This window comes from Phalacrocorax carbo, chromosome 21 (genome assembly GCF_963921805.1).
Source record: "Phalacrocorax carbo chromosome 21, bPhaCar2.1, whole genome shotgun sequence".
In the NCBI taxonomy this organism is placed as follows: Eukaryota; Metazoa; Chordata; class Aves; order Suliformes; family Phalacrocoracidae; genus Phalacrocorax; species Phalacrocorax carbo.
Window position 1 is genome coordinate 3820616 of NC_087533.1, and position 13461 is coordinate 3834076.

The 13461-nt window shown below is 41.9% G+C and overlaps 1 protein-coding gene across 1 annotated transcript in view; it reads right to left on the reverse strand.

Moving 5' to 3' along the window:
- NCAPD3 (non-SMC condensin II complex subunit D3) overlaps positions 1 to 13461 on the reverse strand; it is a 30128-nt gene that overhangs the window by 12912 nt on the left and 3755 nt on the right. The window contains exons 5-19 of the mRNA XM_064470962.1: positions 12791 to 12961; positions 12488 to 12549; positions 12133 to 12220; positions 10636 to 10769; positions 9843 to 9915; positions 9110 to 9235; positions 8671 to 8923; positions 8087 to 8149; positions 7829 to 7912; positions 4992 to 5065; positions 3918 to 4052; positions 2920 to 3140; positions 1264 to 1455; positions 834 to 931; positions 589 to 704 (exon numbers count right to left, since the gene is read on the reverse strand). Of these exons, the coding sequence (XP_064327032.1) occupies positions 589 to 704; positions 834 to 931; positions 1264 to 1455; positions 2920 to 3140; positions 3918 to 4052; positions 4992 to 5065; positions 7829 to 7912; positions 8087 to 8149; positions 8671 to 8923; positions 9110 to 9235; positions 9843 to 9915; positions 10636 to 10769; positions 12133 to 12220; positions 12488 to 12549; positions 12791 to 12961 (1890 nt within the window). The remainder of the gene's footprint in view (positions 1 to 588; positions 705 to 833; positions 932 to 1263; positions 1456 to 2919; positions 3141 to 3917; positions 4053 to 4991; positions 5066 to 7828; positions 7913 to 8086; positions 8150 to 8670; positions 8924 to 9109; positions 9236 to 9842; positions 9916 to 10635; positions 10770 to 12132; positions 12221 to 12487; positions 12550 to 12790; positions 12962 to 13461) is intronic.

Sequence of the window (13461 nt, forward strand, 5' to 3'; positions counted from 1 at the left end):
TGTGCTCAGGCCGAGATCTCTATTTTACCAGCAAAAGATAGCCTACCTTCTTGCTGCAGGAGCAGAACAAAGCAATGGCATAAAACAAATGGGGACAGAAAAGAGAAATGTGCAAGTGATGTGTTATTAACTCCCCCTTTGGTCCCATGAAAGAGGTCTAGAAAATATGTGTCTCTACAGCAGCTCTCATACAGAATAATCAGACCTTATAGTATAAGCCTATAGCTTCAAACCAGACCAAGCCTGAGAAATAGCTGATATCATAAAGGCACAGCAATAGGTCTCCTTTAGCAATTCTGCAAACTTTGACAGAAGGTAAATGCAAGGTATTTCAGGCAGCAGGGCAGGGGGAAATCCTTCTGAAGAAAGAAGATTTCTTACAAGTCCGTTCTTAGCTATAAGAAGCTCTCCAGCACAACTGCAGTAAAGAAGGTAAGAGCTGAGCAGAACAGACTCAGGTTGCTGGAGTCAGATCCTCTTTGTTTAGAGAGCTAATAAACCAACAGACTGGAGACAGAAGCTGCCTTCAAGAGACAGTCCTCCTAAGTGTGAAACAAGCTATTTTAAAATATGTATTTTAAGTCACACCTGTGCCTCCTCCGGCACATCTGCATATGCACGGCAGAGCTTCTGCAGAGTATCTACAGCTGGGCTAATCACCTCCAAGGGACACCAAGACTCCCTCAGCCAGCACTTGATATTATCTGAAAATGAGATCACACACACAAAATTAGCATTTTCGAAGCTTATCAACTGCTTATGGAGAAGAAATAACGGTTAAGGTGGGAGGCATGAACACTGCCTTCCCCTCTGCAGTTTCTCAGGGCACTCACCGATCAGCCTCTCACAGGTGCTTTTAGGGATGTGCTTCGCAGCGTGACCCATGACACACAGTATATGTCCTTTAGTATCAGCGCTCACGTTCTGCTGCCTGAAAAATAGTAGAGCAGACAAATTAACATAAACGCTAAAGAACACCACCAAATCACAGTAGAAAAATCCTTTCATCTGGGATATGCATTGTTAAGGCAGACCTGTCAAACCAAATGAAAACTCAAAAAGCTTAAGCTAAGAGTGGTTATGGCACAAATCTACGGGCCATTGCTTGCCTCTTAGCTGTAGGACCTAATGCCTGAATTAAGAACTGTGATTTGAGCAGCGGAACAGCAATCTGCCTGTGGAAGGACAGAAAGCGCTCACTTGCTTTGTTCCTCCTCTTCACCCCCATCTCTTCCCTGCAGAATGGAGGATGGACACGTATACCTGCTCACTTTGTCCCAGGATTCAATGACCTTGGAAAAATCCAGCTTGGGTGAAGAACCTGCCACCTTCGCAAGCACCATCCAAGCTGGTACAGCACGCTCCGTTTCCACATGAGACATGACATTTTTAACGAAAGTGGAGGTGAACTTATTCTGTCTGGACCACAAATGAAAAGCTTTGCTCAAGTAACGGCTACGAGAAAGAAAAGAAAAAAAAAGTAAGTTAAAGGAGGAGTAAACAAAACACTTTAGACACTGGCAGTAAAATCCACAGCCCTGTCCAGGACACACAGGGCAACACAACAGAGCTGCTGTCGCTTGGCATTCCCACTACTCAGAATACGTAGGGACTTCTACTACGTATTTTTCTAGTAATATTTTCAGTCTTTCAGTTCATAATCCTGACGCACTACAGACCTGGCATCAAGCATGGACGTAGTGCTCTGTGTCAGTAAGATAGAAGGTCCAACTGATCCCATGACAAATCAAGAAAATATAACTTCAGCGATCTGTAACAAAGGCTTTCTAGTAGTTGTTTAATACCCATAAGGGGACAGGCTACAGTACTGCTAAGGCACCATAAAAAGACCTGCTCATTTTTCTATTTAACCCATTACCTACTTCACCTTGAAAAAGTTCTGAGATTTATCAAGCTGCAAGGTACTCTAAGGTCATGAAGAAGAAGGTACCATGACTATGCAAACTATGTTATAAAATAGCCCAAGTTAGAACATTGACACTGTCACAAATTGGCAAGACAGCCCAACCAGCATCTCATTTTCTATTTCTGAGCTATTATGCCCTGTTGACTAATAAACATACAGCTGTCTTTAATCAATGTTGTGTCCTTGTCATACTGTGTGTCATCCCATTTCTTCTGCTTCTTCCCACAGCATTCTGCAAAAGGCAGAATAATTCTATTTGTCATAAGACAAGTAACATATTGTGCATCAGAATTAATAAAAGGCGATGTTCTCCTTTCTTTATATATCCTCTCTTATTTCTGTCATCAGAACACCTCCATTTGACTTAAATATTCACGCTGCTATCAACACATCAAGAACAGCATGCAACACTCCTGCATATGAACGCTCAAGTTCAGGGAGAGAGCACAGGTAACAAGAGCAGCAAGTGAAAATAGTCAGCACAAAGGAAAAGCTGCGCTCTTCTCACCTACTGCCAGCTTGTCCAAGCTCCTCTGCCCCAGGAACTGGGAGAGCAACACAAGCTCCTCACAACACGCTAGTTTCCATCTCTAGCAGTAATATGCACTTATATTGACTGTTTCAAGCAGGGAATTCAAATACCTTAAAAAAAAACCCACCCCAAAATTTTATTTCTTGTCCTTGCTCAATAGACAGCACGTGCATTTAAACGGTATGTAAACTATGATACCTAATGGTCTGTGGCCACACAGTGAATGACAGCGCTGGGAGTATAAACTCATACCCCTGTCTCAGCCCTCCGGTCAATAGGCAGTTTCCTTCTGTAAAGGAAGAGTTGCCTATTCTAACAGGATTAAAAGTAAAAAAAAGAAAAATTCTAGATTTTGTCCCTGAATGGTACCATAGTAAAGGCAATAAAAACATCTGACGTGTTGGACAAAGGGCTACGGAAAAGCCATCAGAGCCCGCAATGAAGGGAAAAATGCACTTACTTCAGCTCCTGGCTTTCTGAAGTCAAGAGGGTAAGGAGATCCCACGCTAGAGCCTCCTTTCCATCACCGCTCCTGAATTTATTACAATATTTTATATGTTGCAACAAGAGCTGATCAAGGCAATCCAAGGCCTTTTCTTGGACAGAACTTTCGGCGTCCATCACAACAGGCACCACTCCATTCAACCAGGCCTTCTGCACTAGAACACTGTTGTGCTGAGACTGGGAGAAACACACGTTGTATTAGAAACGTTTTTAAATCATTATAGGATCCTATATGCATGGAAAAGATCAGTAAAGGGCCTAGTAACCTCCTGATTCAGATACTAACTTTGAAAATAAATTTTAATAAACCCCAGCATACTGCTCAGCAAACACTGCAGTGGGGCAGCATATGGGACAAGAGAACTCATATCTCCTTGATGCCACAGGTATTTGATCAGATCTATGATCAAGCTACCTGGCGCTTCTGCTAAAGTACTGTAATACTTTGTTTTGAAACCCTATAAATAATTGTAACAGTATCGCAGTAAAGCTGTACAGCAGATGATTTAACACTAAAAAAAAAGCTTGGCTTAATATAAACCCTATGCTCCAAGCCTAAGTTACTAACCCTTTGTGAATAAATAGAAAAGACAGAAAAATATTGCAGTGTTATCATCTATACATTACATCTTAGTAAAGTGATTCAGATTTTTTTTTTTAACTTGAGAAGGCCAGCAACATAAACATTTTCTCCATGACACACAAATCAACAGCCAGGAAAATAAATGTTTCCAACAGTTGGAAGCATCCTACAGAAATCACAAGTACGTGTAAGAATGAGTCATGACATTCAAGTCAAAAGGTAATAAAAAAAATATTAAAACATAGTCATAAAATGAAATTCACTGAATGAACAACTGACGTGTACCAGATTTGTCTGTTTCCTCCTTCTTTTAACCCACCATTTGCTCACCTCGGGTCTGCATAAGAATTCATGATACTTTTTTTTCTCACCAGAAGGAGCTCTGTTATAGACTGCAAGGCCTGCTTCCGCACAGAAACAGCAGGGTCCCGGCAACGATCCTGAAGAGTGGACAAATCCTCTGCAGTACAAGGGATCATTTTATGCTTCAGGATGTTCATTAAAACCTGGAAGTCAAATACCAGCATAACTTTGTTGGGAATACAGGCCACGCACATTGGGTAGCAAATCAAAAACACAATCTACCTCCTACCAACTCCAACTAGAAATTAATTCATCTTACCAAGAGTGAAACATCACATTAACAATTTATGAGTACTGGGCACAACCAGAGATGTAGAATGAAACAGAAAGCATCTTTACAGTCATTCTGATTATATAACAGCATTTGGATAGAGTGAATGTCACAATTTCCCCTTGAAAATAAGGTGTCTCTCGTATGAAGCATGTCTCTTCGCTGGTAATAAGGAAGAGGGGATTTTTGGGGTTTCTTTGTTTGTTTTAAATCAAAAAGCATCAAAACGAAACAATTGTAAAGTCTTAACTCAAGAAGCTCAAATCAGTGTGTGAACTGAGGGGGAAGAGTTGGGGGTGAAGAGGACTAAGAGAGGAAGGCAGCCAACAGCAGATGTGTATTTTTTAGAACAACGAAATTTTCATCGAGGCCTACCTCTTTAAAAGCTAATGCCTTCATTAAAAAAAAGAGCAACGAGCAAAGCAATGCATACCTCAAAAAGGAGCTGGATGTATCCTAATCTCTTTGTTAACAAGGTCAAAGCAAACTAAGCAGCTAATATGCTTCAGTTTATACGGAAGTCGCTTAATTGAAATGCCTATTGACATTTGAAAAGAGCCTCTCTTTCTAAATGACGGAATAAGAGAATGCCAGCAAGAGTACTAGAAAAATTTTCCATCATCACGCTTGCATTATTTACTTATCAGGAACAAGACGTTTTTATGGCCCAGAGGCACTCTGCAGGAATAGCAAGAAGCTACAGGTGGGCAAAGTTACATACAGCTTGCTACAGTACTATGGCCTAATTATTAATTTTAACGGCATCCTGGGTAACGGCTGAGCACAGGGAAGCATGCAGAAAACACCGTACCTGGAGAGCAGATTTCCTCACGTTGGTCTTCTCATCCTCAGCTCTCAGTCTCAGCATGGCCATGACTTTTTTTCCTGCCCAAAGCCACGATAAAAAGAATTACGCATACCACTGTTTAGCAGCACCAACACACTGAACACTCTGCAGCAGCAAGGTGGAATCCAGCTCTGAACTCAACCGAGCAACAACATGTTGTCCGAGACTTTCAGAGGGCAAGAACAAAGCACAATATAACAAAACAACAAAATAATTCACAAGGTATACATCAGAGGGGGAAAAAAAAAACCCAATCCAACCATTTTTCCAAGTTCTTTCATTTGAAAATATATCTTAGGACATACCGCAAAAGAAAGTGAGGTACCACATCATTTGATACATGTGGCAAAACAAAACAAGAATCTGTGATTTCTGACCTATTTATTTTTCTACATAAAAGGTGTTAGGCTTTAGGCTACCTTCACAGTTTGAAAGCTCATCAGGTGAATCACGCCCAGTTCTAACAAAAGTCTGTAGCACAGGTAACCCTGCCGTCTGTGGGAAAAGCACGTCGAGGGCAGCGCGCAGACAAATGGATCCAACGCAGACCCAAATCCATTAACAGACTTGTATACCGAGAGCTTAAAATGCCTACGACCTTTCTGCGAGTTATGCCTCAGAGCTCTGCCCAGTCCTACGTATTAATATATGAACCGCTGTGTTTTATAGAGGAGGAATTACTCCATATATGAGCTGCCTGAATTCCTTGAGGATGCAGAATGGCAGCTGCAAAGAAGAACCCAAGAGTCTACAAGGAAACCAGAACACGTCTCCCCTCCCTGACTGTCATGTTAGGCCTTATGTTTTACTTCTCATAGTCATGTTCATACTCACTGCTGCATGTCTCAGGAAAAATACTTAATCGGGATGATAGTTCGTTAAATGACACAAGCTGAACACACAGAGCCACAATCAATTATTTCTCACCTTTTGAATCATTCAAATGGACTATGGACAAGCTGGCAATACTGATTTCGAGCATTTTACTGTTGCTTTTAAGATTTCTAATTATTGCCGTTTGTTAGATTTCTTACAGCATTAAGTAAGATTTCCCAAACATATGCCAAATTCAGAGACCTGTTACTTAGAGCGATTCATGTGGAGATCCACTCTGTTGCCATTAAGAAACAGGATTAGTCACAGGGAACTAATCAAAAGGCGTTTGAAAATAAATTTTTACCGAAGGAAGCAAAGGGACTTTGATCTGTGCTTTCTTAACGGGCAGCGAACTGCTATCACATCTTCCTCCTGAGAACAGCTCGACAGAAGCACAGAACCTTCTTAGTGCAAGATTTTGCCATTAAAATAGTCCAGCTCTTGTGAAGGTGACCAAATCCGCTAAAATAATCACTTTGCCGATTGACATAGATTTTACTCACAGTGACATAGAAAAGGAGGGGGGGGGGGAAAAACCAACCCCAAAGCAACCAAAACCACCAATCAAACAAAAAATCGAGTTCTAAAGCACTGAGAAATATCAAGGGAACATAACGTTTGTATACTGTTGGTAACTGCAGTGCACACTTCACCCTGCAGATTATCCCTACCCTTCTTATCTTTGCCCTTGTGCATTTAGCACGTTCTGTCTATCCTTGGCTAAGATTTATCTTGCTTCTAAAACATGAGCTGTTTGGTCTTCATAGAAGTGCAAAATTAGCACAGGCATAAGCCAAACAGAAGCGTGTGCCAGGCAGCTTTACTAATGCACCTTGACTGACTTGGAGAGCCCTGCATTTCAGCTATCCTCTTGAGCTCCAGACAGTCCTTTTTCATCCAATCCTTTTCTTAATTTGTTTTGCCAAGTGCCAAGTGTATGCTCAGCTGGGTATCAGATACAAAACCAGGCATCCTCCGCCACCAGGAGTCTGCAACTAAACAGGGAATACACAATACCTTGAGTGGCCTGGAGGACGTTTCTATCTGAGAAAGAAGATTAACAAAATTTATCAGCGAAACGTTTTAAAAAGGAAGCTTTCAATGGAGAAGACTGAAGCCTGGCTCATGAAGATAGGGAGAGAGATCCCATGTGAAGAGCAGCATGAGACATGTAACAAAGACACAAACGCAGGAGGTGAACTAAGCGGCGACTTGAATTGTCAGCAGTTCAAGAGACGTGAGCAGCAAGAACTGAGAGCAAAGATACTGGCAGAGGCCTAAAGGTTAAGAAGAAACGCTTTTACCTGGAAGAGGAAAAGAAAGGAAGAGATTCAAAGGAGGAACACTGTGGCCACAAAAGCCAGCTTAGATGTTGATTTCATGCTATCAACAAATTGGACCTAGCTGCTTGCCATTCTGCGTATCGGTCTATTTAACCTCACGCTTTGCTTTCAACTCCAGCCAATACTTGATGCTGCAGAGAAGTGAATTCGTCCCTACATAACAGCGCTAGCCAAAGGTGCTGTGTTTTATGTAGGAAAAATATATTAGTTCTTTGTGCACTGGAGCAAGGGATTTAATTACCCTTAAATTTATGGAGTTACAAGTATTATATGCCACATCAATTACCATCCTTTTCGGAAAGAATAAATTCCCTGCTTTTCAACAAGTGTTGCCACCACGTTACTACAAATGAACATCAGTATTTCAAGATTAAATGCATTTTTCAGACTTGAGTGGAAATAGTATTTCTTTATGGCTGGCACTTCCGCCCCCTTCCTCAACTTTAAGTGTTCTTTTAACAGCTCGACAGAAAGCTCTCTCCACTTCCTTTGAAAAATGGACAAGGAATACACTTCCGAAAGTCTAATTTCAATTAAGGTTTGGAAAAGTTATCTGAAAAGGTTAGTATAATTTCAACGTACCATCATGCACAGCAGTATCGCTGCTGTCCGTCAACTCAATAGTTCTGAATGTCGATAGGGTCTTCAGTGGGTGGTTGGACACAGCTGAAAGAAAAGTTAAAAGTTTAAGAATAAAAAAGGCATACGTTCACCCAGCAAGATGGTTCATGGTGAAACAGAGAGCCTCATGCATGCCCTACGCTTTACAGATACGCATATTTTTAGAAAATGGTATGCCAAGAAAAGCCCAAGACTTACTACAAGAGAATGACTCTATACCTTCTGCGCTGACTGTCAGACTCCCAGTGTTGGTGTTTGCTTCCAAGACTGTATGGCCAAAGGCTGCCAAAAAGAAATAAAAAAAGAAATTAAATGAAGTGTTTTAATTCCAGATATTCTGTCATTCCACATTTTTTTCAGGCAAGTAATCTTGCAACTGTAGGATGCTATGTGCACACTTCTGAATTGTGCCATCTGGCCTTTCCTGCACCTGAGGGAGTTCAGAATGCCAATCACGAACAAAACAACTTAGCAGAAGCAAAAGGCAACTCAAGATTTAATCAACTGTCAGGCAAGAATGAACGTTTTTTTTTTAATGAGCAATTTCAGTTGCCTGTAAATATCCTTCAAAGGTATCTGATGCAGGAATCTATTTAGGACCGATACACGAAAATAAATCCGTTCCAAGTATAAGGCTTCGTGAGTAGCAAGACTCATCCATCGCTTCTCATCATGACACAATACAAAATGACACTATGTGCAGATTTTCAAGTTCCTGACGACTAGCTCTCCTATGTCCCAGTAATTCTTCCCCAGAACATTCAAGAAATATTTTAACTATCTAATTTATCCATAATACTTACAGCTTTGTAGTAACTCCTGTATACTCTCCAAGGTAGCCCCAGCTTTCATTTCAAGACAGTGGGCAAAGCTGCTTAAAGCTTTGCTACGGACCACGGGTGCTTTGTCCGAACACCGGCCAAACACCATGACCTGTACTAAAAACTTATGCTTTAGAAACCTCTGACGATCCAGGGACAAGGAGCTGTCCAAGTTCCTCTCCGGCACATCCAACAAAGCTAACGCTACGTCAAGAGCAAACACTCTGTAGGCAACCTGTTTGGAAGAAAAAGCACACCAGGTGCTGTGTTAATGTCAGCAAAGGCACAAGCATTGCCTGCTCAGTTTACTCGCTTCCAGGTACCAGCAATAACAGCAATGCTATTCAGTACTGATATCAGTCCCTTCATCTCCAAAATACTGGTGTATCTGAGCCCAGGGACATCAAGGAGATGTACTTACTTTAGTGTTGCATGAGTATTTATAAAGCCAAGCGATAAAGTCAGCAAACTCTATACAAGGGAGTTTATTCAGCAAATTCACCAAGGCCTGTGCAGCATATGTGCGATAGTCAGCCTTATCTGGGACCTGAAAAACAAGGGCAATCGCATGGTATGATGTTCCAACGCTCTGCTCTAGAAGCCAGAATGGCATTTTACGGCTTAAGATAAATATTCTTTATTTAACAAGGCGATACAGTGACATTCAGCAATGGCTGGGAGGACAATCACAGCTTCCTTGGTCTCTACTTCAGCGCTCACCCGCAGTCACACAGCAAATTCCCCAAGGCAAAGGGGGAGCTTAGATTAAATCCAGAGGCAGTATTTCTACATGGCAGCCTTCAGATAGTTAGTTAGGCAAAGAGCTCTCATAATCCCCTTTTCCTCTACCAAAACAGTGGTAAAAGGAACTGCACATTTTGGAAAAGTCAAAAGTAGGATACAACCAGTTGTGAACGAGGGGGGAAGCGTTCACCCTCAGCACTCTCCTAGAGCGTGACACTATTTTTAAGATGCCTGAAAACTCCCAATAAAAATCAACACAAAATGCAATCAGGCTGTCAAGAAATTTGAAAATTATTAAAATCTCTTCATTCCGTAAAAAACATCATTGTGGAATTTCCTAACTATTACAGACACTGCAATGTATCCACACGGGTTCTTCACAGCTTAAGATGCAAGAAAGCTTAGCATACCTTGGTACAGATATGTTGCAGTAGTATCCGAAGAATAGGAAAAGCAACTTCTTTCAGCTCATCTACTACAGAACTGCTTGGAAGGAAAAGAAGCAGATTTTAATAAGGCTGGTTTTATAACAGCAAAAACCAAGTCAAAGTCACTCCTTTAGGAATGCATTTTGAAAATCAAGAAAAGTGCACCTTCTGCAATTGTGAGTTCTAGCGCAACTGGATACCGTCAGAGAGCAGACCTACTTACTTTCTGCATTAACCTGGCTTTGCAGGCAGGAAACCTTTCTTCCAATACCTTTCTACAAGTAGGACAGTATGAAGAGCCTCCTCATCCTCATTCTACTTAGTATATGTTGCCTGGGTCTCTCTGCACAGACCACATGTTCCAACAACATGGATCCCCACAGTCAGGGAACGATAAACACAGGCAAAACATATCTCTGAGCAGGAGAAAGTAAAGAACTGTGGAGAAGTGAGCTCCATATTAATCTTTTATCTGCTTTACCATACTTTGTAGTAGACTACAAAACCCGAAAAACTGACCTAAAGCAAAATACAGAAGGTAGGTCCCTTCTGCTCACTGCCGCTTTCCTGTTGAAGAGAACCTTCTTTCCCCTCCACCAGCAAGTTCAGTAAATTCCCACTCCAGACATTTTAATTAAACCTCATTTGCACAAACAACTTCAAAGTCAGTGCCAGTTTGCCTCATCCCTTTATCAACTAAACAGTAAAGCGAAGGCATGCCAGAAGAAAGTGCAGACATACCCAGGAAGGGTAGTGCCAGAGCTCTGTACTTTACCCGATGAATTTTATAGCCTGATTCCTGGCATTCATCACAGCTGATGTGATTGCAAGGACTGAGCATCTGGAACCCGTACCACCTTCCAGCATGAGAATGACGTTGAGGATTCGCTGGAAGACACAACGTAGAATCTGGAAAGAAAAGGTTGTTTTCAGGTTCATTTCAGTAGCAACTGGAGCCCATGGAGAAGCATTCTGACCAGGTTTATGAAACAATTCTGAGCCAAACAAAGTTAGATCCAGATAAAAGCACCTGTCAAAACGCGACTCCTAGCAGAATAATTCGGAGATGACCCATTAACACACACATCATCTGTCCTAGCTGTGATGTTCTCATACAAGTCCAGTGAGGCCTAAGAAGGGTTTCCTGACAACATCAACAGGTCCCCTCCAAAGCAGTGGACATCAATTCACCAGACATTTGGGATTTGAGGAAATTCATTGGGTTTTTTGCGCAGAAGACATCTTAAACTAAATGCATGTTTTAGTTGCCACGTGTGCTTCAACTTTCGGAGCTTCCTCCTCGCCACACTTTTGGGACCATAGCCGCCTCGTTATCCTGACATTCGCTGAGCAACCAAACAGCGGAGGCAGGGAAGATGAGGCGGGTCTGAGAAGGGGAGCTACTGCATCTTCTGGATACCACAAACATCAACAATTCTAAAAACCCTGTGCTGCGCTGAGCGACAAAGGAGGTTGAAACACAGAGGTCTAAGGCTGCCAAAGCTGGGCAGACACTCAGGTACATGTCAGGTTAGCGCATACTAAGCTCCAGGCTTTCCTAACTAGACAGCCTCTAATGACCTGGGCTTGCTAGCTCAGAACTAGTTCAGGTGGGTTTACAGAGACTCGCAAACATGGCACCACGGTCACGCCCAGAGTTCAAAAGCCCCCCCTATAGGAGCAGCACACAGATAATAAGTGGGAGATGACACAGTCTGCTTGACAATTTAACAAAATAAAAATGTAAAGCTGCAGACACATTTCTGGTAGAACCGGATGTTCCGTGATGACAGAATATTCTCTGAATGAGAATCAGCCCTGCTTACCATCATCTGCACATAACACTTCCCCATCATGCTTCACTGCTGCACAACCCAGCGCCACAGCACGCTACTGAGCGGAGCTGGAGCTCCACCTAGCAGGAAACAAGAAAATTCCAGGCAAAGGCAGTAACCTGGAATTCTCTTTTTGTCAGATACACAGATCTAATGCCACTGTAGCTACCCTCTGTTTTCAATTCTTTTGCCACAAGAGTCACTAGAGCACAGAATTCAATGATCACGATACAACACATATAATATCATACAAGCCAAAGTAAATAAGGACTGGAGTGGAAGAAAGCATCTTACCCAGGCAGAGACATGCACGTACACAAAAAACAGTGCAATAAGTAAAACACACGCAAGCAAAAATGATGTGCAGAGAAGGAAAGGAACAGCTACTCCTTTCCAGTGCAGCAGTGAGAATTTTAAAGGTTTTGTCCAACTTTTACCTTATCTTCTGTGCCGTGTAGAGGGGAACACAGCAATCGCAGTCCATGATAGGCCAGCTCAGGAATGTACTTGGCTTTGTTAAGATTCCTAAGCAAAAGAAGGCAAAGAGATGTCTTCAACTCTCATCAGAGGAACGTTTACAACAATTATTACAACTAAACGTGCTCACTGGCTGGAAAACATTCAATAATCACTAAATGTTGTTTACTGTTAGCTAGGTGGAACACATTCTAATTATCTTTAGCGAAAGAAATCACTGCTTTCATTTTCGTATAAACAGGATAATAAGAACACAAGCATTGAGCACTTCACTTGTTCAAAGCACCGTATAAACATTAAGAATTATTTGCTCACATTGTTGCTGAAAACTCAAACTCATGTACCGCTGGCTCAAAGTTTATCACTTCCACAAAGATCTGCAAGGAAACACAGCCAAGCTTAGCTAATTCACATGAGGGGAAGACGCACGGGTCTGCTGGGATGTACCGCAGAGAACTTGAGGCTAACTTTGGAACCACAGTACCTCCCCTGAAGCAGAACATAAGCAGACCCCACAGCCCAGAGGCTCAACACCACGTGTCTTCCCCACGGGTCCGGTGAGGGTTAACCACCTCAGAACAAAACACGAATAAGATTCCTTGAGTTGAATCTCATTACCTGCAGGCAGTTCTGCACACAGTGAGGTTTTTCTTTTAGGGAGAACTTTGGTAGAAGTCTTAAGAAGTTTTTCAAGAGAAGGAAGGTTGAGTTGCGAACTTGAAGAAGATCGTCCTTTGAAAAGTAAACCCCTTCAGAATCCTCTTCCTCCTCTTCCAACATCTCTTCAGTCTATATGATGAATATAGAATAGATATATGATGAACATATAATTCATTCTAGAATTCCTCAATTCTAGAAAAGAGAAAGAGCACCATGCCGACCCACAGCACTGGCTGATCTCTCTTGCATATTTCAGTGCTTCACAGAGCTCCCAGGCCAGGTCCTACATGATTTCACATCAAAATTCCGAATCTTTTCTTTCAGATTAATCAATGCACTTAACAGTGGCAAAAAAACCCAAACAACAGAAGACAGAAAGAGGGAAGTTGGGCACAAAAAAAAAAAGAAATCTCCAACACAGCCTATTCTCGTTCCGAAGGAGAAAGTCCATCAGAAGCAAAGACAATTATCTGAATTCTGACACTTGGACATTCATCTCAAGTAACTCCCATTGTGCCTACGCCCTTCTTCCCTGGCTTGTCACGACCCTGTCCCACCAGTGTTCTCGCAGGATTTCTGATGCGTAATCCTTGGTTACATTAAAAAAAAAAACAAACAAAAAAACACCA